Here is a 25,779-nt window from a genome sequence, read left to right on the forward strand (position 1 = left end):
ATCTCCATGTGGAAACGCCACATAAAGCAGTTACTAACAAGCCTGACATGTCCCCTCCGAGTCCTTTGTGGGGGGGGGGGCATGGCCATCAGCAAGAATACATTTTCGAGCCACAGTTAGTACTGCCATGAAAAAATAAACAAATGAATAATTGAGGGCTCCATAAATAAATAACACTGCAAGTATTTGGCAGCCATGCAAGTCTCCGTCAGGAAGCAGCACCGCATGCAAACGATTGCGAGCGAGACGGCAGTGAGTTCAGACGCATCCTTCAGGGGCCCTAAAAAGTCATTAAAAAACAATTACATAAAAACCTTCAAGGAACTCCAGGCGTCCCTGCGGCACTCGAGTGACAGCGCTGTCCCTTTTACAGCAGGATGGGACGCATGTGACCCCACAGCTGACCGGTGCTCGGCAGATTAATAAAAGATGATTGCGCTTCAGTAATGATGTAGAAATTGGGCAGGAGGGAGTGAGAGAGGGTCAAACTAGCCCAGAGTATCGCCCTGCCAGCACCTCCCTCCTTGAGCTTAACCGGGCAGATGAAGTGAAGGCTCTGTGACCTTGTGCTGGACCAGCTCTAATGGAGAATGAAGCACAGTACATCCTGAATGGGATTCGTGCTCATCAGTGGACCCCAAGGGGCTCACAGCTGCCCTCCATACATTGAGCACAAGGTCAAGCTTTCGTTGTGTGAAGCATCACCTCGCAGTAGGAAGCTGAGGAGAACAGGAAGTGGGGAAGGGGTGGGGGGGGGGGGGGGATTCTGTCAAGTCTGATGTGACTTGGAGGGGGGCGGGGGCGGTTCGCACCTCTTCCTGCACTGATCTCAGGCGCTCCTGGGCAGCGCGGAGCTCTGCTGTCAGCATCGCCACGGCCTCGTCCCTGTCAGCCACCTGCGAGGCAGCAACGTTCAGGCACAACAATGTGGGCTTTAACACCACTCTCCCATCGCTTCAAACGGCAGGCAGGCAGGCAGCCGTCGCTGGTGACCATGGTAACCTCTGCGCGAAAAAAGAGCAGCCTCTGCGACTCACATGACTCCATATGACAGATGTAGGTTGGTCTTTAAAACCTGTCAGCTGACCTCCTGCAGGGCGGCGCGGTGACTCTCTGTCAGCAGGCCGACTTCGGTGTACAGATCCCGGGCCTCCGCGGTGAGCTGCAGCACACGGGACGCCAGGTGCCTCTGCTGCCTGACCGCCTCCCGCAGCTGCCCCTTCAGCCTGGCTGTCGCGTCCTCTTCCTGAACCAGCTGAGAACACAAAATCCCGCCTTGATCCCGGCCGCCTCAGGAACAGCAGACGTGCTGTCAGAGCTGCTCGGCGTGAGGACGGGAGCTGGGCCCTGTGCCTTAAAAATACGCCAGTCAGGCCAAATCTCGTCCACGCACTGCTTCTGCTCAGTGTTCTCATAAAAAAAAACAAAAAAAAAACAATATGGCATTTTAAGTTAAGGTCCCGTACCTCAACAAGTAGAGCATCATGCTAACAATGAAAAGGTTGTGGGTTTCAATCCTGGGAAGCATAAATAAATTGTAACCCTTCCTTCTACTTTAAGTTACTTTGGATAGAAGTGTCAGATAAATGTAAACTTAATGTTTGTGCATGCACGCAATGGCCAATTTATTAGGCACCCAGGGGTGACCAATCTTACATAGAAAGGGCTGCTGGGTATGTAGGTTTTCGCTGCTACTAATTAGAGGACTGATTGGCTGAAGAGTCCTGACACCTGGGATTGAACAGCTGACCTGAAGGTTACTCCAAGACCTGCATACACACCGGCCCTTTGCGGATATGATTGCCCACCCCTGTCCTACACACTGCCATATAGGACCACCTTAACTGTAAATGAGCCGAGGGTTCAAACGCGCCTATCTGCACACGGCTGCTGTACCGATCCCTTCCTCTTTGGCCCCTGTGCCCTTCCTGTCAACTTTAACGAATATGGTCATTCTACTCTGACCTCCCATTAAGTGTTTGCCCCCAAACAGAACTGGGCTTGACCAGATATGTTTCTATGGCACCACCAACTGAAACCTCTAGACACTGCAGTGTGTGAAAATCTCAGGAGGGGGCTGTTTCTGAGATGCTGGAACCTTGGGATGAACATCTGTCTGCATACTGTATGTATTCTTTTGCAGCAACATGATTTTCTGTTTGGGGAAACATGCAGTTTATGTTAACGGTCAGGTATACCTATTAGAGAAGCTACCGAGTATAATTTCAGTTCATGGTAAATTGTACACTAGTCCATGTCTTGAGAGTTACATATAACTGTGGCTATCAACCAGCATGTGTTAGTGTTAGACAGTCACAAGTTCACTTTCTGAAAATGTCCTTACAATATACTGTCAGGTGTGTTCTGCTATAGTGACTCATTTGAATTACTTCATAATCATGTAAGTATGTTTGTATTAGGCATGATTTTATAAAAGAACCCAGGCTCAGTGCTTTGTGACACGTTGGATGTAATGAATACTGTATTCAGGGTATGTAGTTTGGTTGATGGAAATAAAACAGCGTGAGGATCCTGGAAGATCATGCTAACAGCTAATGGTCATTCTCCCATACCTGCTCTTCCTCCTCTCTCTTGTAGGCCCTGAGCTCTGTAGTCGCTTGCTGCAATGCATCTTGGGAGCAGAGCAGCTGCTGGCGGAGAGAAGAAGCATCGTCATCCTGGTGCCGTAGCTTCTCTCTGAGGCTCTCTGCCACGGCTGCTAGTGCCCTCATGTTGTCTTCCTGTTGTTCTAGCTGGGAAACAGGAAGTGAGGTCATTTCATTACAGCAAATAAAAGGTAGGTCATTGCATACTTCATGTTAAAGAAGGGCGTCATCGATCGCATCTGGCAGAGACTATATCTGTGACCAAATAAAACATTTTTCTGCAAAGTGAATTCAGTTATTTTTAAAAACCTATCTGCAGTTTTATACAAGCAATTGTCATGTGCCATTAAAATACCCATCCATCCATTTTCCAAACTGCTTATCCTACTGGGTTGCATGGGGTCCGGAGCAATGGGCACGAGGCAAGAAACAACCCAGGACAGGGGGCCTGTTCATCACAGGGCATGTTCACACATGCACTCCTACGGGAAATTTAGTCACTCCAATTAGCCTCAGCATGCCTTTGGACTATGGGGGGAAACTGGAGTACCCAGAGGAAACCCCACGACGACATGGGGAGAACATGCAAACTCCACACACATGTGACCCATGCAGAGACTCAAACCCGGGTCCCAGAGGTGTGAGGCAACAGTGCTAACCACTGCACCACCATGCCGCCCCTCCCATTAATAATATAATATAAGTTCTAATAGACCAGTAGACCTGGTAACATCATTTATACATGACTGCCAAAATTCATATGCCTCAGGAGGGACAGTGCATGGCTCCACAGGTTAAGAAGGTTGCCGGTTCAAATCCCGTGGCCAGCAGATTCAGTTCTTGAGCAAAACCCTCAACCCCATGCACCGACCCAGCTTCCTCAATTGGATGTCAAATTGGGTAAATAAATACAGTGTTCACAGAAAGTCTTGTGATGCTGTAATAATGTTGCAAATTGGTTTCATGACACTGACAAATCAATTGACAAGCAATGTTTAACGCATCTTCGACACAGACATTTTCTTTTTATTAATTGTCCTGATTTTTTGACTGACCCATTCAATTTCGTTATTGCCATTTTGCCATTAATTTCAATAGTAGTCATCGGCTTCCAAAGAGAAACTAAACACAAATGTTTGGAATTTTATGTTATTGCAAAGGTGTTACTGATTAGAAAGCACCCAGTGAGACTGATTCTCAGTGAACATTTTAACTCAGAACAGCTGTTTTAAAACTTTAATTATTTAATTATTTATTAATTGTTTAAGTTATGATTTTTGTTATAAAACCAATAATTTTGCAATATTTTTGCAGACTTTAGTAAGTGTCCTAAGCCTTTCTGTGAGCACTGTAAACATTAATGTAAAATTCATTCTACAGTTTTCTTGTACAATTGCTGCAGTCCTTTCACAGAGATAATTTGCTATTTCAAAGATAAACCCAGCACACTGAGTCATCTGTCCTCTGCTTTATGGAAATGGGCTGGTTTATTTTCTGTTTCCCAATCTAAAAGCAAAATCCAATAATGTGGGTATATGATGTTCGAGAAAATCTACTATTCTGCCTAACAGAGAGTGTTGTAAATGACGCATTATTATCCACAAAGAGTATGCATTCTCTCCGGTGTTGCGGACGATGGTGGACAAACCGAAACCTGTGTGGTGCTAGTATGAGCGATTGCCAAGCCAATAGAGAGGAGGGAGCGGCACATGGAGCAGGGGTGGGGGTGGGGAGAAGGTGCAGCCAGAAGTGGCAAACCAATTAACCGTAAGGGGACACGCGTTATTCCCCCTGCATTCATAACCGGCCGGCAGCACCAAGTGGTACGGGGTGGAGTTACGTGCTTCTGAATTACAAAGCAAACCCAGCGGCTCGCTGGCCTTTGAGAGCAGGGGCTGATGGGTAGGTAAATTTACTGTGGGATTAAGCCAATTAACTGTACGCTTCAAAGAGTTTCCAGAAGTCAGGCGGGAGTTTTTTCAACTCTGCCTGGATGCTAATTCCATTCACAACACTCATTTTCCCAGACCAAACCAGGCATCCTCTGTGTTAAAAGAAAGCCAATTTCCTTCAAATCCCATCAGAGAATGTTATTAATTTGCTTCCTAAGCACAAAACACTGCGCTCATACGTGTTTTAGCTCGGACAGCAGTTCATGCTGATGAATGGGTGCGGAAGCCTGACGATGTCCACTCCCCCCACGACCTGCTGCCTCCCCACGGCCCCCTGCAGCCCCTGCTTCTCCTCTTCCTGCGGCTAGACCTCCTGCTCCCTGAACTGGAGAGTGGTGAGGGCTGCGCCGCAAGCCTCATGCAGCTCCTCGACGACCTGTAGGTGGCACTCCATCAGATTGCTCAGCCCCCTGTCACACTCCATTACTTACTGCTCCACCTGTACATTAGAAACCACGGCGCTCACATTAAAGATGTAGAAAACCCCTCCAAACAAATAAAGCCAGTCAAGCAGTGACCATCTTAGAATTTAGTCTTCAAACCCTTTCAGAGTTTCCATGTACCACAGTAACTTTCCAGTTTTCTCCCCGCTCCCTAACAGACCAAACCACACACCCCAGACTGGGAATCACATTGACATTTTCAATAAATTTAGAAATGCCTATTTTGACAGCAGCTTGATCAGGGAGCAAAGTGAATGAAGGAGCAGGAAAGCGTAGAGTGCGGAGACCAGCAGCCGGCCACGGTCTCTGAAGCGGCCTGCCCACCACGCTCAGGAGGCGTCACCTCACTCAACTGTATCTCGCCAGCTTACATCAGTGCTGCTGCAGCCCAAAACTCAGGAAAACTCTGACAAACAAAACTTCTCAGTAGACGGGCAGGGTTTTAATTGCCGCAAAGAGAAAACAGTCTGCTTAGAAAAAGAGACGGACACGATGTCCTATGTCCCTCTGGATAGTCTGTGACCTACTTCACCACTCCTTCTATCCCCTGTCAAAGTTGCCCAGTTCTTAGTGAAACCTGCTTGATCTGGTTATATCTAGTTTGTCCACACAAAAGCTGAGCTCCCATTCATGGTAACAAGGGCCCTCCCCAATGCGGCTTTTGGAGTTTCTCTTAAAAGTGTCTTAGCTATTCTGGATCGCTATGGTGTCCTTCTGGTAACAGGCCTCAATGGTTCTTCCGCGACGGCCAAGTGAAATCAAGTCTGTTATTGCACATTTATTAATGCAGACAACGTGAGATCAATTCCACTTATTTTCAGACGTAGTGAGCTTCAAGGCACTCGATGTGTACACAATGCGGGCCCTCACAGCATAAGGGAGTAGGTGGAGGTGGTGGTGGGGGGGGGAGGGTAAGCATTGCAAAACCACCATCACCGGCCAAGCAACTGCACAACGCAGGCACAAGCACAGCCTTGTCCCGGACCTGCTGGTGCTCATCTCCCAGTCTCTCCATTTCACCTTTATTCTGGGAGAGCTACAGAGATTAGATGACAAGGTAAAGGAAGGGAACGACAGAAAGAGAGAGAGGCTGTGAAGCCTGCGTCTATTTAGTGTAAAGGAAATAAAAAGAGACACCTCACGTCAGCTTCTCCTCTGCATGCAAGACATGGATTCCGGAATTAGTTCTATAGTGGAAATGGGCCTCTATACAAACACCCAGGATAATAAAGTAATTGAACTGTACCTAATCTAATTTGTCTAAGGCTGTGCTGCAATTCTGCCTCCCTAAGGGGCCTAAATTACAGGCTTTGGCTTTAGTTATGCTAGCTTAGTTCAGCTCTCGCTTCTTTATTTTAGCCTATGCTAAGTATTGTTGTCTGGTCTCATTTCCAGCCCTAGAATACCTCTCGGCCCTGCCGCTACCCGCCAGCCGGCAGGACAGTTCAAAAGGCATGTCTGAAACTTTAATAAAACAAAGTGCTTTCTTTTCAGAGAGGTTTTTTTTTGTAACGGTCGGGCATGAAAAGGAATCTTTAAAATCGGCACTGGGGAAAAAAAAGGTAATGAAATATTGAAAGGGAGGAAAGGCGGGAGGGGGACAGACTGTCGCTCTGGTTCAGACGCCCGTGGCGCTGCTGCAGAAGAGGCACGGCTCTGGAGGTGCCGTTCCGGGCATCGCTGACAGTCTGTTCTGACACTGACTTTTTGGAGCAGACCCCAGACGCCACCGGCTGCCCCAAGCGAGGAGAAAATGGCATCTTTGCTGTCCGAGTGCAGCTCCTGATAAAACCCGCGCGTCCAAAGTGTTCTGCTAGATCACAGAAAGGATTTCCAGAATATGCCATTTATCGCACTGTTTGCACCGTGATCGAGACTACACATTTATTCCTGACATTAGTCTCTCTTGTAACAAATGCCTGTATGTCATTATGAAATGAGAAAATGACTATTACCATAAAAATAATGCTTTATCTTCCATCCAAGAGGTCACGCGTAGGTCTGCCTAGTGCTGTCCATTTGTTTCATACTAAAAACCCAGGAGCACAGAATTACCAGCGTCAATTACAGAGTATAGTTTCTCTGCCGCTGAAAGCAGCCAGACACTGATGTATAATTTTAATATTGCTAATTTAATTTTCTAATCTATCTATGTCAAATCGCGCATCTATTTTTCTCAATGCAATCTATGACAAAACATGCAGTTTGTGGGCATGGGGAGCAGGCATGCTCGCTTGCCTGGTCCCCACAGGTGCTTATTTTAGGAATGAGAAGATAGCAAACGGCTGCAGGGGGAAAAACAATGATTTAGCCATAAATCTAATAATTATAGCTATCACGGGAAGAAATATGATGGGTCTAACATAGCCGCTTGAAACTAAAATGTGTTTATTATCTGAATATTTATGGTAATTATGCAAGGTCCCAGCTTATGCACCCATATATCTTTATTCAGTCATGCCAATGAAGACAGGGAAAGGCCGCAATCCTAACATACCCTGAGGGTGGCGCTGCGGAGCTCTTCTTTGCTGCGGCTGAGCTTGTGCCGCAGGGCCGTTCTCTCTTTCTCCCACTGCCTCTCGTGACCCTGCAGTTCGTCGCATGCTGTCTGCAGCCTTTGCAGCTCCGCATTCCTCTCCTGAAGCTGCAAAATGACGGAAACAGGAAGTTTCCCGCCTCACGTCGCTGAGAAACGGGCCACTTCTGCCCGTGGACGGGAAGGCCCCGAGGCCATTTCTCAAAGTGATGATGTGGATTTCAGACCGCCTTCAAACTTAATTACTACCCTCTGCATCACAGACACACATCGCAGAAGTTGGTGGTAAACTCAAACGTGGACAAGAAGGAGAGGCATGCTTGCTGGTTGGCCCGCAATCTGCCATTAATCATGTGACTGAGGAGGAAGCGGTAAGGCCAAGATGCAGCTTGCCTGCTATTGACCCCCATAAAATGACAGCCCAGCCCGACATGCTTCTTCCCATCGAAAAAAAGGGTAAAAATAACAGGAACAGCTTGTCGGAAATGAAATTTCAATTCATCCAGTCCCTTTATACGCCGGTGTGGAAAGCGGCGGTGGAGAAGGAGGATCAATAGCATTTAGACAGCCGAGCAGATTTCCTAAGTGTCGGATCAATAGGACGGGAGTGGGGGGGGGGAGCACCCCGGCTTTTCTTTAGCTTTTGTAGGGAACGGGAACAAATCCGGGGCCTCGGGCTAAATGAATCGACCAGCTGTTTTGGAGTTCTGCGGTGTAAATAAAGATCTACTCGGAGCGCTTTGGCTGAGGCCCGGTGGGGACACAGAGGGGGCAGCAATGAGGCGGGACAGGAGGTCTGAGCGAGTCTATGAGGATTACATCCAGATTCCATCACACAGCGAGCCGCCCAGACGAACCCAGCACTTTTTATAAGACTGCTATGACAGGGACCCCGCCAGGATCTCAGCGTGAAACTTATCCGAGCGTGGAGAATAAATCCCAGAAAAAGCTTAATGACATCGCAACGTGCCCAGACTAGATCCGCAGACTGGATTTGACCTCATAAAAATTACTAATCTTTCACACCAAAATATTAAAATTTATCTGAATCAATCAAGATGTGAATGAGACTGGCGTTTGTGACAGGGGCGGTAGAAATGAGCCACCTTACCGAGACAAAGAAAGCTGTTGGTGGTCCTGCTCCCTGGGGGGAAACCAGAGTACCTGGAGGAAACCCCACAACAACACAGGGAGAACATGCAAACTCTACACACATACAGCCATGGTGGAGACTCGAACCGTGGTATGAGGCAACAGTGCTAAGCACTGCACCACCGTGGCATGTGGGCAAGTCAATTACAGTAACTCCATTCATTCAGAGTATGAATCCTAATCTGTGTAGAACAACGGACTTGGAACTTCTCTTGTATTTGACTCTTCCTGCCGGCCCCTGGAGGATGGGCTCCCCCTTTGAGTCTGGTCCCTCCCAAGGTTTCTTCCTTCTTGGGAGTTTTTCCTTGCCACTGTCGCCTTTGGCTTGCTCACTGGGGGCTTTGGGTGCGGATGCTGTAAAGCGCTTTGAGACGATGTAATGTCGTGATACTGCGCTATACAAAAATAAATTTGTTGCTTGTTTGTATTAAAAATGAAGACTCACAGAGGCCAAGACTCAAACTCACTACAGATCTCTATCTCACTCATAATTCATATTTTTACTTTTTCCATTGAATTCTGTTACAGCTTTATCCTCCATCCACAAATATCAAGTCATTAACACCATTGTGTCTTTCTCCTAAAATCCAACCCAATTACTAAAGCAGCAGGAAAAAATGCGGATGAAGTGTACAAGAAATTATCTGTTGCCATAGAGACATGATATGAGAATTAGACTGTTTGCGGCCAAGCGAACCGACCAACTACAGCAATTAATTGCCAATGGCCACTTAGCCTCAAGAAGCTACAGTAAGGCCCGTCTATTCGGATTAGAGCGGCACGATGTGCAATGTTCACATCGACATCGCACGTTACGCACATGCAATAATCACATCGCAAGGGTCGTGGTAGCTGGGTCTAGATCATTGGTATGTTACATGAAAGCATTTTTATTCCATCAACGGAAAGAACACTAGCTGATACAGAATCATTTTAAAGTTTTCCGCTGTGGCTGCTGAGTGAGCTCTGCATGCACTCTCTGAGCCAGCATAATCATTTTGTCCTTGCCGTTTCACCCACTCTTAGGCAATGGGGAGCGTCTCTGAAGAAATTTTACAAAAATGATTAAGGAGCGAACAAGAGCTGTGGTCTCAATTATAACTGTGGCGTACGCACAAGTTATAAAAAGATGCGTACGGCTCTTTCTACACAAACGTTGCTATCTCTAGAAACAAACTTGATGGCAGAATGTGTGCATAAGTACGTCAACTCTGACCATTGCGTGCGAACATTTTGGAAAAAAAAATATGACTGTGGGTGAAGAGGGTGAGCAAAAACGTGAGTCGCATCAGTACATAAATAATAATTCCTTGTGGTAGTGAGTCATAAACCGTACATTTCTTTTCACTTTTTCAGTCACATATTTATACAGTAATAGTGAATAAATATATAAATTAAATATATAATCCGACTCAAATCTTAATTTACACTTTTACTCTATGTGCCTCAGCAGTTGAAATGTAAATAGATAAGTGGTGGTCGTGATTATCACGGTCATTTGGTTCATTGCAACCATGGGGTTCATTGCAACTGGCTGTTACCAGCGGGAATTAGCCGACAGGTATGTGTTATAATTAACAATAACATTGTGAATTTGTTTGGCATATCACAACCATCACTAAGCGTAGTAATACCTGTCGTTTTGGATGGGATTATTAAAATGACTAGTAGATACATTACACTGTAGGAGAAAAGGCCAACATCAAAAGGTAATTTGCAGCAATGTCCGGTTTCCCAAATGTAATCGGCGCAATTGACTGCACTCACGTTGCAATAAGGGCTCAATATGAAAACGAATTTATTTACGTGAGTAGAAAACATGTGCATTCTATAAACGTGCAAGTTATTTGCGACGCTCATATGGTCCTGACAAACGTGGTTGCACGATAGTCTGGTTCAACACATGACTAATTCATCCTGGAACACAGCAGTGTAGGAAGCAGATTGCAGGCTGGCGCTGCGACCGATGGCTGGCTTCTTGGTAGGGTGATAAAAACATTGTGTAATTTTATGAGTTATACCACCCTACAAAAGTGTGTCGAATTTTTAGAGCCTGTGCTGTGTTGCACAACACTGCACAGAGGAGTGGCCCAGTATTGAAGCCATCCAGGTTCCCAGAGGTGTTAGCTCCGATGTGCCCTCACCGCCTCTGGTAGCAGACACGCTCTTGCAAAGCGCTGCAATTCTCTTTTTTATAATCACTTTCAGATCTGACCACTTCTTTTTTATTTCGGGCACCGTCCTGTTTGCATCACTCACTTCATTCACAGCATTCGTTACCTGTCGCCACTCACTGCCTTTATTTTGTTTGTCACCCCACTACTGTGACCATCAAACAAAATATTTTTTCTGCCTTCCACTGCACCCACAAGCACCTCTATCTCAGTTTCAGAGAAATTTCTCTTTTTTCTTTTCCCCTTGGTTGACATGATGCCATGAGTTTTTTTCAGGTTTATATCGGAGGCTTAAATATGCATGAGGTGATTTGCATTGACCATGTATGGTTGAACGGGGATGTGTAGAGGGCAGAATATGCAGCAAATCCACGTGTGCACAATCCCAGGTAGACTGCGATTTATAAAACGTATATTGCGTGCAGGTGTGCGTGCGCACGTTTTTATAAATCTGACTTTTTCTTTGCGTATGTCATTTTCGCACGTACACTTTTAGTATGAGTTCTACGCAAAGTTTTATAAATGAGACCCCTGGTCACCAAAAAACATTTGCCTTCCGCTGTATGCAAATATTTTGTATTCCATGGAGATGATACTGAGTAAAAGCAAGAGATTTATTGGCCCTGTTTTGTACCGACAAGACTTATTTGACAGACTATTATGTTATAAATATCGCGAAAATTTCAAATATCAAGATGTGAATTTTTTTTTCCAATATTGTGCGACCCTAATTCAGATACATTTATCTATCATTTTTGTGGGAAGTCAGAGTAACAAGGCAATTTCCTTTTCCGTCATCTCTCTTCCATCTCAGTGTAACACACACAAGACTTGTTCGGGTGATATCTGGCACCACACTGGTCACTGTCACCCTGGCGATCCGGCCACTAATGTAGCGTTCGCTGCTTTATCAGTGAGATCTGTGTTCGGTGGTGACAGGAAGGCAATACTATTGCCAGACTGACGGATCATTAAGTGAGCAGGAATATGAACGATACTAATATACTGTTCTGATAAATGGCTATGTGCATGTGTATGTTTCCACAGATCTGGGACTGAAATATAAACTATTATCCAATAAGGCAGTGTGCCATTAGCGCCTATTGTAATAACACACTAAAGTAACATACAGCTGAACCACAGAGAACGCGTTCCACCCCATGGCCCTCTACGGACAGGGTAACACTGTTCACAACCAGCAAATGTCTGAAAAGTGCATGTTTGCGAACACAGGACAATTTCCCTTCTGTTGCTCTAGACTGACATGTAAGATGTAAAAAAAAAACACCAAAAGCAATTTCATCATTAACCAGGATTTCAACTACAAAGGAGTTATTACATCACAATTACAAATGTTACCTGGCAACCAGCAAAAGAGATGAGATTAAAAGCGCTGGAGCTAAACCTGAGGCTCCTACTTAAAGAATTCAAAGGATCGTAAAGTATTTAACAGGTAACCCATGATCTTACCGCTCTGTATATTACACTAATGTTCCCAAGCCCTCCAAATATCCGAGCAGGAAAAGTTTCATTTGCTTCCAGTTTCCTCTGCAAGAATCCTTTAGAAACACTATATATCATTTTCAGTACAATTATACTTGGTCATTTAGCCAAATGTAGTGACTGACAATTATCGCCGTTCACTACAGTTGGGCAGAGGTAGCAGATTTGTGACCTTTATGCGCCTCTTTACCTGCCTCTCCAAGCTTGATCACCATTGGTCGAGAGGCAGGATTCTTTGTCTTAAATGTTACGCTCCCAATTTTCATGTTGCCCTGTGTGTCCACAGCATCATGCAGATTTGCTTGCAAAACCCGGCGCTGACGCTGCTTTGACCAGCCCCGCTCAGCCGTGTCCCAATCACCGGTCATAAATCTCAAAGGCGCAGCGACACAGAGGAACCGCTATCTGAGACGGCGATGGAGAGCGATATCGTATCAGAGGAAAATCTCAGAATACTCGCGTGAAAACTTAAGCAAGTTTTAATGAAATAAAGTCCGAGAGAAGCAATTACACATCTAATCAGAGCTTTCTGCATGAAAGTGCCTGTCCCTTATCTCACTCCCATTTGCATCATAACACGTGCGATATTAATTCCTGACTTTACTGCTTATTGGGGGAGGCGAGTATGAAAAGCCATTAGGGCGGCAAATGGGAAAGCAATTTGCTGTCACACAGATTTGGCTCTATTAAATAGAAAAACCTTGTTAACCATTTGGAATTAGTGCCATTGGACAAAAGACTTTCAGCTGCACTCTACTAAAATCAGTAATTACTCTTCATGCCTCTCTCTCACTCTCCTGCTCGTTACCGCAGCGGGACAGGAACAGCAGGACATAGGTGCTACTGGGGGGAGGGGTGAAGATGGGGATAATTAAAGGAGATTCATTTAATATGTCCTATATGCAAACCACGCAGTAACCAGAGGACAAGTGGACATGGCCCCCCAGGGGTGTAGACAATCACACGACTCCTTCGGTGCCTCAGGTGGGGTTTGCTACGGTCCTGCTCTCTCGATCCAGTCTGTGGATCTGATCTGTCTTGATCTGATCTCTTGCCCTGAGTGAAACCATCACCTCTTCCTGAGGAGTGGAATTGCCATACCCACACCCACACACACACACACACACACACGTACGCGTGTATGTGTCACGCTCAGCATCCACACATCACTCTGTCCTCTCCATGGCCCCTGTCTGCCATTACGGGCTTGTTAGGCAGACACCGTGAGAATTAATGAACAGCTTCCTGTTGTGTGGCTGAGGGGTGACAGATGGCATCCTTGGGCTTGGCTGGGGGTTAATTGGCGGAAGGCACATCGGCAGAAAGACCTCCAGCCCACTCACAACACCGCTGGTCCGCTCCCAATTTGGGACGGGTTCTGTTTCTAAATTAAACCTTGGAGAAAGTGATGGAGTCTGTCCCGACCTGGCCTTTATAGAGAGACATCTGGATGTACATATCCCACATCCATCGGTGGTCTATGGGCAAGTGAGGTCTTTCTTGAAATGAGAGGGAGAGATTAAATGCAGACCTGCGTTTGACATAATCACCCGCAAATGAAGGGTACGACGGGGAAGCCATCGCTCACCTTTATTAATGAAGGAAAGAAGAAAAGCACTCGACCTGCGTTTTAAACAAACCAATACGAACATGATGAGGTGCCAAAGGCGCCCCCAGTAAGCCAGACGGGCATTTTTAACACAAGATCTTTAAATGGAGCAGAGAGCAGGAACACGCTGGTGACACAGCAGTGTAACAGCCCCTGCACGCCCCATTAGTGACCAGCAGGAGGGGACCAAGAGCAGCCCCACAAAGCAGGACGCGCTCCAGCGCTGGGGGAGGAAAGGTCGAGGAGGGGAAGGCAGCTCCGAGCACCACCCTCCCCCTTTTTCTTTCCTGACCTGGTCTCATTAACACACACCCCTGACATCATTAAGGTGTTTTCAGCAAAATTAATTGAAAGATAGATTAAAAATAAATTAAGAGCAATGCGTTTGTGAATGCGTGTGCGTGCTTCATAAATCATCCTGAGGAGCCAGCAGCCGACTCCCATAATTAACTACACACTATTTATTTTCTCCTGACGGTAGAAATTAGAATTCAGACACACAGATTACATTAGGGGTGCACGTCGGGGTGGGGGGTGGGGGTATGTGGGGGGCTGTGTGGAATAATTTAAAGATACATGTCAGGCTAGAGCAGGGGGCACCAGGCGGGGAAAAGCCCAGGATGAGATTTCATTGTGTGTTTGTTCATAAACATGCAGTGGTAACCAAAACATGTGGGAGGGAAACAGTGTATATTTACACACACAGTAGCAGTCAAAAGTTATTTTCTCTGCTTTAGGACAGAGACCCCAAACACATGTATATGTATGCATTACCTGCTGGCCATTGTGGAGGGCATTTCCATAGCAGTCATGACAAATAGGAAGTGAAGCCCACTAACTCCAGTTCACCATATTTATAAGATGGGAATCAGGCCGCTCCCAGGCCAGTGAGGAGGTGCATGCTCCCCCCGGCTTCAGCACCCCCCACCCAAACCCAAACCTCTACTCGGCCCCATCTGCCCAGCAGACCTACAGATGTCACTCCAAGCTACATAATGCTATTCTCTCTTTGATGTTTCCGTAAAAATGCACCCGTTAATAAAATATACTCATTAAAAAAACGTCACCCAGCTACCAAGGAGAAATAAATGGCTGCGGTTTTAGAAATAAATTATCGTATGAGGAAACAAAGTAAAGCAAAAACATCTCAGAAGAACTGCGATTATCTGGCGATGAGTAATAATGCAGCATTTTACTGCCGGAGGAACAGCACTTAATCTAACACAAACATGGTGTCATGCAAAGTATACATAAAAAATGCCAAATGGACATTTTAGACAACAGCAAAGAGGTAAAGGACAAAGCCCACTGCATTATGCTTTATCTGGTGGAGGACCAATGGACAGCAAACATCACCGATGCCACAACATGCGGCCAGAACACATGGAAACAAACTGCACATTCAGAAAGAATAAAACACCGATGAGAAAGTCTGTGAAATCAGAGCTTTCTGTGAAAGGGAGGACATATTCTCAAAATTCAGAAATGCGCAGTGATACAGCAGCTATACAGTAAGTCGAGCGGGTCACTTTTTGGCTTAACGATGCAGCACCACATGACTTACCATAACCAAGAGCAACAGAACTGGAATTAGCTGTAATATCTTTGCAATGAGGTAACTCTAAGGCCTCTACAGTTTGTTGCTATATTATTGTTTATTGTTGTATAATCGGCAAAAAGTTAAAAGGTGATCTTGAAAAAATAGAGGCTGTTTCATACTGTATTAGGTGTTACAACCTTTGTCTGTAGAGAAGCGAGATCTATGTCTGCTTTGGGTAGATCTGTGAGATTGTTTACAAAAAGAGGGCTACTAGATTATGTTTATTTACTAGAAAACTTCTCATTGGAGCATCCATATTTTTAAAAGGAAAAAAGCACACATTTTACCATGCCGCATATGAGCTTCGTGCCTCCAGCCTCACACTTCTGGTGGATTTGTGATCAAACACAGATTCACGTTCCCAGATCCAAGGGCTCTGGATGGCTATGCAGGCTTATAACAAGCAGACGAAAGCGACCGATGGCAGAGCGCTTTTCCTTTGTCACAGACGGACCTCTGATGTCTATTATTTGGTAAGAAAGGACTGGAATCATCACTGGTGACGGAGGGTATGAATACACAAGAGGTCAGCTGTCCAGGCAGTGAGCAAGAGTTCCATTTTGATTCTTATTCTAGCTTTGGCAGCGTCTGGAAGAGCAAAATTACTCACAAAAGATCTCCGAGCGTTTGCCAACTGCTGTAATCAACACCGGTTTCCCCCAGTGCAAAGCAAGCTCGGTCTCTGCTGCACACATCTGACTTAGCAAAACTGTGGGATCGGAGTATCGCCAGCACTCTCTGGCTCTCTAGGATGTCATGACCGACAGGGGTCCACCATCTGCCCGTCCCTGGAACGCGATTGGCATCACAGACGATTCAGTCGGGTCCAAACACACTGAATCGCCAGGTCCCCCTCCAACCCGTGATCTGCTGTTCCGTAAAATGACAGACCCCTGATATTAAGCGCTGCAGCTGAACCTTCCATGCATCGAAACACCTGGCAGGCTGGGGGGGGGGGGGGACAAAACGTGGGATGTGGCCGTTCGGACAGAGCAAGGCAAGGCCGGCGGGGTATGTACCGCAGACAGGACACTGTTCCATCGGGGGGCGCCCTGGTGATCTGCGACAGGGCACATGCGTTACACTGGGAGTCCAAGATGCTTTTATTCTCATTCTGAGTATATTTACAACATCAGGAGAAGGCATAGTCCTTCCTTCATCTCCGACCACCTCTGGGTTACTCACAGATGAGCTGAAAAGCAAGTCATTGCTTTCCTCGAGCAAAAAGCTAAGCCTGAAACACCATTTAAAAGCATCAGTGTGATCTGATATGGGCCAAGGCTCGACACCACTGCAGTGCACAGAAAGAGACCACCAGCAGTGCTGCCGCAGTCCCTTGCGTTGCCATTAGGGGTCTCTCTTTCACTGTGCATGCTATGCTGCCCTCTCACACACCCACTAGGGCCTCTCCCACCACCACATAATATATTACTCCATCATTTGAAAATGGCAGTTTTTTGAAAATTCACCTTGATTATCAGACATTAAAAGTGACTTATCCAGCGCGAGTGTCTGGCTGGGGGGAGGGAGTGGGGGTCGCAGACAGACGAACAATGCGGTCCGCCGTGGTATTAGCGCCTCGCCGGGGTGCGTGGGGAGGGACGGGGGGGGACCCTTTGTTCTCTCCCACATCCAATTATTTCTAACGTGTGCCTCCTTTCACAACAACAAGAGCGAATTTCATTTTAATGCACCTATTCTCAAACAGAAACCATGGGTTAAAAATGAAACGGGGGGGCCACGTCAAACAGACCCCACCCTCCATACAAGCCACATGCTTAATCATAATCATAATCATAACGATGAAAATGCACATACATTTAAAAACACTAGTAGATAAACAGAAAACACACTTAATCACACAGGCAAACGTTGACCGGCACAGAGAGCTTCAGAGATCCCCTCATAACATCTTTACACGCTAATGTATATCTGCAAAATGCCCAGCAGCTCTGTGGCCAAATATTTTTCTAATTGGATGAGTGCTTTATTTGGTGTCAGAAATAAAGTGTTAAAAAAACAACCGAAAGAACATGCCAGTTCCCAGAAGGCTGTGCAGCAGAGACGGCCTCTTATTAAGCGAGTGCCGTGTCTGTGATATAAGACCCAGCTCTAACCTTTCATCTTCACCAAAACACAGCCGGCAGGCAGAGTGCACCGCACTTCACAGGGAAATGAGGGAATCGGAATAAACAAGATAAAAACGGCGGAGATTTGGGCTGATATTAATGGCGCTGGCCGCACGCTGCTGTGTAGTGACAACCTCTTCTGGTTGGTACTGATCTCTCCCCCCCCCCAGCATTAAACGATCTGTCGTTCTTGCCACCACCAGTGGATCTGGAGAAATAATGACAAGCGGGGAGTTTACCATAACATAACATGTTTGTAAACTTGCAAATACATACTCAGTTTCAATAAAAAAGGCCTCCAGAAGCATAATACAGGTTTGGGGCCAATTCCTGTTCTGAACCTCAAACTGGAGTGAAGCTGGTTTTGTAGCGATGACTGAATTAGGGCAGAGGGCTGCCCAAAATCCTCCCTCACTACCCCACTGCTAATCAAATGTTTTATTAGCAATTGCTGGGCAGTCTGACCTCCAGCTGCCCCCCTCACCCCCACCATACCCAAGGTAGCCGTCTACAGGGCAGGACTGGCTTTCCCTCAAGAATCCGTGTGTGGACACCCATGGTGCCCTGTGACGAATGTGTGGCTTGGTGTTGGATAAACCAACAGACGGACATTGAGATGTTGCTGTAAATGAAAAAGAAATGCATGTGATTGAAAAGACCCAGGAATGAGATACAAGAACTCCACAGAAGTCTCCCAGGAAGGTGAAACTGCCAACATATCCCATAATTGAAGAGCTTGAGTGGTGCGGGGCCATAAAGAGGGGGTCAGTGTGAAGAGGTGAAACGCAATCGTAGTTGGTAAGCAAAGCCTGCCACAGGTCAGAGGTACCAGCTAAACAGAGCTTATGGAAGACGCGTGGAGGTGGGGCTCCACACCACTGCTCAGTGGAACCATTTCTTCAGAGACCTGTGAGCATCAGAGATCTGTAAACCTGAGAGATCCACATACCAGATATGAGTAGACCTTAAAAATCCCCATGCCACGGAGACCTGTGAACATCAGAGATCTGTAAAACTGAGAGATCCACATACCTCAGAGGTGTGTAAACCTTAAAAATTCCCATGTCACAGAGACCTAGGCATCAGAGATCATCAGTGGATCCAGTAGGGTAATTCAGGTCCAGAAAGTAAAAGTCCAGACCGAGATTTTGTTTCAACCAACCAGTTGAGCACTCCGTGACTCTTTATGCGGAACTGGTTGGTTTCAACACAATCCCAGTCTGGACTTTTACTCTCTGGACCTGAATTACCCTACTGGATCCACGTACCTCAGAGATCGGTAAGCACTAGAGACCTATGAATCTATATGTTCCATATAAGTTCCATATAGCCCAGATATCTGTAAATCTCAAAGATCCACATGCCTCAGAGATCTGTAAGCATTGGTGATCCACATGCCTTAGAGATCTTTAAGCATCAGAGATCTGTATGCTCCAGCTTATCAGACAACATTCTCTTCTAGACACACCACCTCCGGCTTCAATCAAGCAATTCCTGCATCAACATCCCCAAAACTTCTATTAACTACAAATCCTTTTCAATCAAAACAGGAAAAAAAATCATCAGGAAAAAAGACAATCTCCTACCTTAGGCACTATATCTAAAGTAAATTTATTTAATTGTGGAGTACTATATTGAAAACTTCAATAACGCTTTCATTAGAAGAGCTTTTAATAAAAATTTCAGGCCAAATGCAGTTGTTCCGAGAAAGCCTAAAGGTGTGCGAAGAACTGGCACCAAAGACAATATTTTTGAAGTTCAGAACAACGTTGCAAGCAACACTAGATCATTTGTTTGGTGTGTAAGATTCTTATAAGCAGTGTCAATGAAGACAAGGAAACACGGCACCTTTAAGATGAACAGTAATGAGAATTAGCAGCTTTATATTTATACGTGAAAGATGCTCAAGTGGAACTTGGGTTTTCAGGGTAGATCACTGGATTCTCAGAAAGACTACCACATGAATGACGGGTGGACAGAACGGATGTCACAAATCAACCACATGGCTGCAAGAACAAAGGCGTTTCTCTGGAGGAGTGTGGCTGAGCGATGGGGTGACAAACGGGACCCGAGAGCTCGCCCCCCCACCAACACAGTTTAATGAAACGTCCACCCCCACCTGCTTTACACCCTCAGCATGTTGCAGGGCAGCAATCTGCACGTCAGCAGGGATTAAACAATGGAGATGTGATTCCTCCACTTTTGAAGGGCAAAGCCCATAGGTTCCATGGAGCAAGTGAAGAGAAACACCCATATAAAAGTACACATCTGCATAGGTCCGCACAGGTACATGAACTATCTATATATGTAAACACTAATACAGGTACATAAACTACGAACATACGTAAACACCTATACAGGTACTTAACTACCTACATACTGTATGTAAACACCATACAAGTACATAAACTACCTACATACATAAATATATGTATAGGTTCATAAACATCGAAATACATATGTAAACACCTATAGATATACAAAAACACCTGCATCCACATGTAAATACCCATACAGGTACAAAATATCTAAATACACATGCAAATATCCATACAGGTATTTAAACACCTGCATACACATGTAAATACCCATACAGTACAGGTATAAAATATCTAAATACACATGCAAATATCCATACAGGTATTTAAACACCTGCATACATGTATTGACAGGCAATGCGGGGTCAGTGAGTACAGGTCTGAAGAGCTTGCATAGAGAGTGTGATGGACAGCAGTGTCATGGGCTGCTCACCTCGCGAGTGGCATCCTGTGCTCTGCCCTGGCATTCTGAGAGCCTTCCTTGAACTTCTTCTAGTTCCCGCTGTAAGTCCAGGTACTTCTGTTTGGTCAGCCTGGCTTCTGTACTGTGCTTCCCCTGGGCTGTGGCCTGCAGGGTGCATACCTCTCCCGTCAGCCTTTCCACCTGTGAGGCAGGGCAGTACAAGGTAAGGTGGAGTAACGAGGGGTTCTGTCACCTTGTGGGTAGGGTCTCTGGGTGACATAATGTGTACAGACCTCTTGTGTGATGTGGAGACCTTCTGCCCAGTGAGGTTTGGTGATGTACAGGCCTCCTGTCTGATGTGAAGACCTTTGGCATGGTGATGTTTGGTGATGTACAGGCTTCTTGTGTCGTGTGGAGCCCTTCTGCCCAGGGAGGTTTGGTAATATACTGGCCTCTTGTGTGGTGTGGAGACCTTCTGCCCAGGGAGGTTTGGTGATATACTGGCCTCTTGTGTGGTGTGGAGACCTTCTGCCCAGGGAGGTTTGGTGATGTACAGGCCTCTTGTGTGGTGTGGAGACCTTCTGCCCAGGGAGGTTTGGTGATGTACAGGCCTCTTGTGTGGTGTGGAGACCTTCTGCCCAGGGAGGTTTGGTGATGTACAAGTCTCTTGTGTGGTGTGGAGACCTTTTGCCCAGTGAGGTTTGGTGATGTACAGGCCTCTTGTGTGGTGTGGAGACCTTCTGCCCATTGAGGTTTGGTGATGTACATGCCTCTTGTGTGGTGTGGAGACCTTCTGCCCAGTGAGGTTTGGTGATGTACAGGCCTCTTGTGTGGTGTGGAGACCTTCTGCCAAGTGAGGTTTGGTGATGTACAGGCCTCTTGTGTGGTGTGGAGACCTTCTGCTCAGTGAGGTTTGGTGATGTACAGACTTCTTGTGTGGTGTGGAGACCTTCTGCCTAGTGAGGTTTGGTGATGTACAGGTCTTTGTGTGGTGTGGAGACCTACTACATAGTGAGGTTTGGTGATGTACAGGTCTCTTGTGTGGTGTGGAGACCTACTACATAGTGAGGTTTGGTGATGTACAGGTCTCTTGTGTGGTGTGGAGACCTACTACATAGTGAGGTTTGGTGATGTACAGGTCTCTTGTGTGGTGTGGAGACCTACTGCATAGTGAGGTTTGGTGATGTCAGCTTTTCCCAGCCATTTTCTCTGCCATGGCATACTTTTCATAAGGTAATTATTCCAGGGCACACCAGTGATTAACACATACTACTAACCAGCTCTAACCAATAACATGTATCTTATTCTTCTTTATCTGTTGGCTCACGATCAAGTTCATTGTCTAAAATTTTCCTTTTCAAAAATTTGTCCCTAATCTTGTCTTTTTACTACCAGGTAGTTTGCAAATTACTGATCACATACTCATGAACAGGTGTCAGTTACAGAGTGGTCTTATTCCTTAAAATGTTTAAAGCCCTTTGGATATTTCATATACACACACACACGCACACGGCAGTTGAATAACACTGATGTAGAAGCCTACGTCGGCGATGAGGTGATTTACAGGCCTCCTGCATGGTGAGGTTTGGTGATGAGGAGGCCTTCTGTGCAGTGAGGTTTGAGTAGAGACCTCCTACGTGGTAAGGTTGTAGGCACCCTGCAGACCTCTTACAAGGTGAGGTTTTGTGAGGATACAGTACCAGTGACTTACCTCCACACTCAGGTCCAGTTTATAGCACTTCAGGGCATCATTCTCTCCCTCGACCGTCACCAGATGACCTTTCACCTCTGACAGCTAAATGACAGCAAATAACACGAACCACATTCTCTCAGTTTACGTATATCAAAAAATCAATACAGTTAAGGCAAGATGGCACATTCTTCCAAGCCATCAACCTGCAATTTCAATAAATAAGGCACATGCAGTTTGGGTTAGGCTGGGTTAGGCTAAGAAACATTCACAGTCACTGATTCTTATATTTACATTTACAGTGATTACACACTATAAAAAGGCCGTAAGAAGTGCACAGCCATATTGGACGCATGCAGAAACAAAGAGGCATAGATTGTAATTGTTCTAGTACTCCTTGCAGTGAACCTCCCAGCTTACTGTGGACTGGGAGGCTTTCACTCCACCAGCCATCAGCTACACTTTTCTTTCAAGCATCACACTGGAATCGTACCACGATTTTGTCAAATTCTGCCCCTCCTTACTTCCTGCTCCAACAAACTTTGATAGGAGCCATTCATTTGGCACGGGGCAGCTTTTCAGCTGAGACTTAAAAGCATCCTCTACCTGAGGTAAATGTCGATCTTTTGAAAGCAAATGTTGCCCTAATTACTCTGCCAAGGTACATTCAGCTTCCAAGCCTTTTCAACATTACCAACCCCCCCCTCCCCTCCACTGATAAAAAGCAGAGAATTCTCTTTTATTTCGCTCCTAGCATAAAAACTCATTTATTCCGAAGGCCATGCCATGTATAAGACACCACGGCATGTAAACGTGAGCCGAGTGAACAGAAACATTCATAAATGTCCCCAGGTTTTTAGGATTAAGGTTTTGAAATGCACAGCATAACCATTTTAAACATCCGGCTTTGTAATCGCGACGCTGCTTTACGACAAAATTGCCACGGCTAAGCTCAATAACATTAAGAATGTACAGTAACCACATCTTAAACTGATTTCATGCAAATATGCCAGTTTTCTTGCGCAAAGGTGAAACAAACACACGTGTAGCTGAGAGAGTGCTGAAGGCCGAGAAGCCTGGGGCTAGCGGTGGGCTGTATACCTGTGCGCGGAGATCCTCTGTCTGCCTTTCTGAGGCTAGAAGGTCCCTCTGCAGCTGCTGGATGCGACTCTGCCTTCTCTGCTGCTCAAGCTGGCTTTCCTGCAACTCGGTCTGCAGCTGAGTTATCCTCTGCTCCTGGATGTCCAACTAGCCAACCCCAAAGGCAGGCAGAGAGAGGAGCAAGAGAAAAATCAATCCTCCGTAAAGATCTGCTTTTCTGCACCCACACCAATATTGTACACCTATATGTACGGACCCAAAGACCCAATCAATGTCTTACCCCAGGCATCCACATCATCATCAGGATCGGCAAACAAAGGTGCTATTTGCAAAAAATATGTTTTAAGAAGTCCTTTCGTATGAGACATAATAGAGATGGCATTCAATTCCCCAAAATCGCATCAACGCCTTATTGATTACTGTAGCAATACCAGGCAGATCATATAAAAGGAAAACATTTGAAATACGGAAAATGATTTAGCTTTATTTTTAAATAAAGCGAAATCACAGATAATACAGGGATTATTCCTCAATCACAGAGCAGTTAGGATCCTGATATGTATACAACACAACTGTTTAATTATCAGGTCCACAACAGACTGCTCCCATAACTGCTGTATTTCTCATTCATTATCACCTGTTCGTTATGGCGAAACAAATAAATACACGGATACGCCTTACATATGACACGGTTACCTGCTAAATCGCCAACAGGAAGAACAAAAGACACAGGAGAGCGAGACAAATGGAAAAGCAAGGTGGTAAAGCCCAAGTTCTCGTCCTATCTGAACACCCCAGAACCTTACAGCATATTCCACATCTCTGTTAAACCGACGACTCGGAGATGCACGAGCGAGGCCCTTCGGAGGAAGGTCGATGAGATCATTTAAACAAAGAGGTCAGAAAAAAAATGCAAAGAAGACATTTGAAGCACATCCTTCTTCGACGGAGCGCGGTCCACTGGCAAACACAATCCTTGGGCTCCTAGCAGGGAAAGGAACAAGCTCCATGTTCTGACCGAATTAAAAGGGATGTGATGGGTGCTTCTCCAAGTCCATGGAATCCAGCAACTCGTCCGGCTTCTGAATCTCCTCACATGCACAGTCTACGGCAAAAACCCTGCAGCCTCTTCCCTTCCTCCTACGACACCTCTCTCTGGTCTCCTTCCTAAACTGATCAATACTTCATTTAAATCACGACATTAGCACATTACAACTGGAAAAAAAACAGACGGTGAAAGCTAAGCAGCTCCAGACTAAACAAACGAGCCTGAGCAAGGCTGCCAGGGTTGATCACGCTTAATGTGTGGACATGAAGGACTGAGGGAAGATGTTTGGCTGAAATGGTCGCCCGTATGCATGGGTCCGCATTAGCGTTTAGCTTCCACAATCCAAGCTCTAAACAGATCAATATTTCATTAAAATCCTGATAGAGGCTTACGATCACGTTATCTGCAAAAATCAAATAAAGAAGAAAGCATTATAATAATAATTGAAAAAACAACGCAGCCGCTGACGGGTGGGGGGGGGGGGGTGATTTTCGGTACTTACCTGCTACTGCAGTCCAGCGCTAACGCGTTCGTAACGATAGCATATAGCATATTACTGATTAGCGGGATCAAGTACAGACATAACGGAACACTTCTGAGGTCGCGCGCGCTTTGGGAATAAGCATGACGCAGTAGGCATCTCCACATGAGAACTGCGGGATTCACCTGGGCGCTCTGTGAGTCCCGGGCCTGGAGCTGGAGGAGGACGTCATTCCGAAGCTTCTGGATGATTCCATCCCGCTGTACCAGCTGGAGTGTGGGGGGCAAGTCGGGATTTCATGTTGCCGATGTGAAGAAGTGCAAAAGAAATTATAAAAAATTCAATTTTAAATCAGCGGAGCCGCAGTGGTACACTGTTGTGCAGCTATATCAGGGATGGACACCGATGTCAGCTGTTTCAGGGCTTCCTTAAAGGAATAATACTACCTCTGCCTGAAACTGTGCAGTATGCCTCTGATAAAGAAGGCAATATTACCTCTGCCTAAAGTTGTGCAGTATGCCCCTGATAGAGGGGATAATACTACCTCTGACTGAAGCTGAGCGGTATGTCTGTAATAGAGGGGATAATACTACCTCTGACTGAAGCTGAGCAGTATGCCCCTGATAGAGGGGATAATACTACCTCTGGCTGAAGCCGAGCAGTATGTCTCTGATAGAGAGGATAATACTACCTCTGACTGAAGCTGAGCAGTATTTTCTCTGAGAGGACAATACTACCTCTGCCTGAAACTGTGCAGTATGCCTCTGATAAAGAAGGTAATATTACCTCTGCCTAAAGTTGTGCAGTATGCCTCTGACAGAGGGGATAATACTACCTCTGGCTGAAGCCAACCAGTATGTCTCTGATACTGGGAATAAGGCTACCTCTGACTGAAGCTGAGCGGTATGCCTCTGATAGAGGGGATAATACTACCTCTGGCTGAAGCCGAGCAGTATGTCTCTGATACTGGGAATAAGGCTACCTCTGACTGAAGCTGAGCGGTATGTCTGTGATAGAGGGGATAATACTACCTC

At 45.9% G+C, this 25,779-nt stretch overlaps 1 protein-coding gene across 2 annotated transcripts in view; it reads right to left on the reverse strand.

Annotated features, from left to right (window-relative positions):
* The window catches only part of LOC125706530 (polyamine-modulated factor 1-binding protein 1), a 94,405-nt gene that overhangs the window by 18,531 nt on the left and 50,095 nt on the right, over window positions 1-25,779 (reverse strand). For both annotated transcript variants that reach the window (XM_048973258.1, XM_048973259.1), the window contains exons 7-14: window positions 24,931-25,014; window positions 23,217-23,363; window positions 22,137-22,220; window positions 20,456-20,626; window positions 7,499-7,645; window positions 2,574-2,753; window positions 1,088-1,255; window positions 813-896 (exon numbers count right to left, since the gene is read on the reverse strand). In XM_048973258.1, coding sequence (XP_048829215.1) covers window positions 813-896; window positions 1,088-1,255; window positions 2,574-2,753; window positions 7,499-7,645; window positions 20,456-20,626; window positions 22,137-22,220; window positions 23,217-23,363; window positions 24,931-25,014 — 1,065 coding nt within the window. The remainder of the gene's footprint in view (window positions 1-812; window positions 897-1,087; window positions 1,256-2,573; window positions 2,754-7,498; window positions 7,646-20,455; window positions 20,627-22,136; window positions 22,221-23,216; window positions 23,364-24,930; window positions 25,015-25,779) is intronic.

Source organism: Brienomyrus brachyistius, chromosome 13 (genome assembly GCF_023856365.1).
Source record: "Brienomyrus brachyistius isolate T26 chromosome 13, BBRACH_0.4, whole genome shotgun sequence".
Lineage (NCBI taxonomy): Eukaryota > Metazoa > Chordata > Actinopteri > Osteoglossiformes > Mormyridae > Brienomyrus > Brienomyrus brachyistius.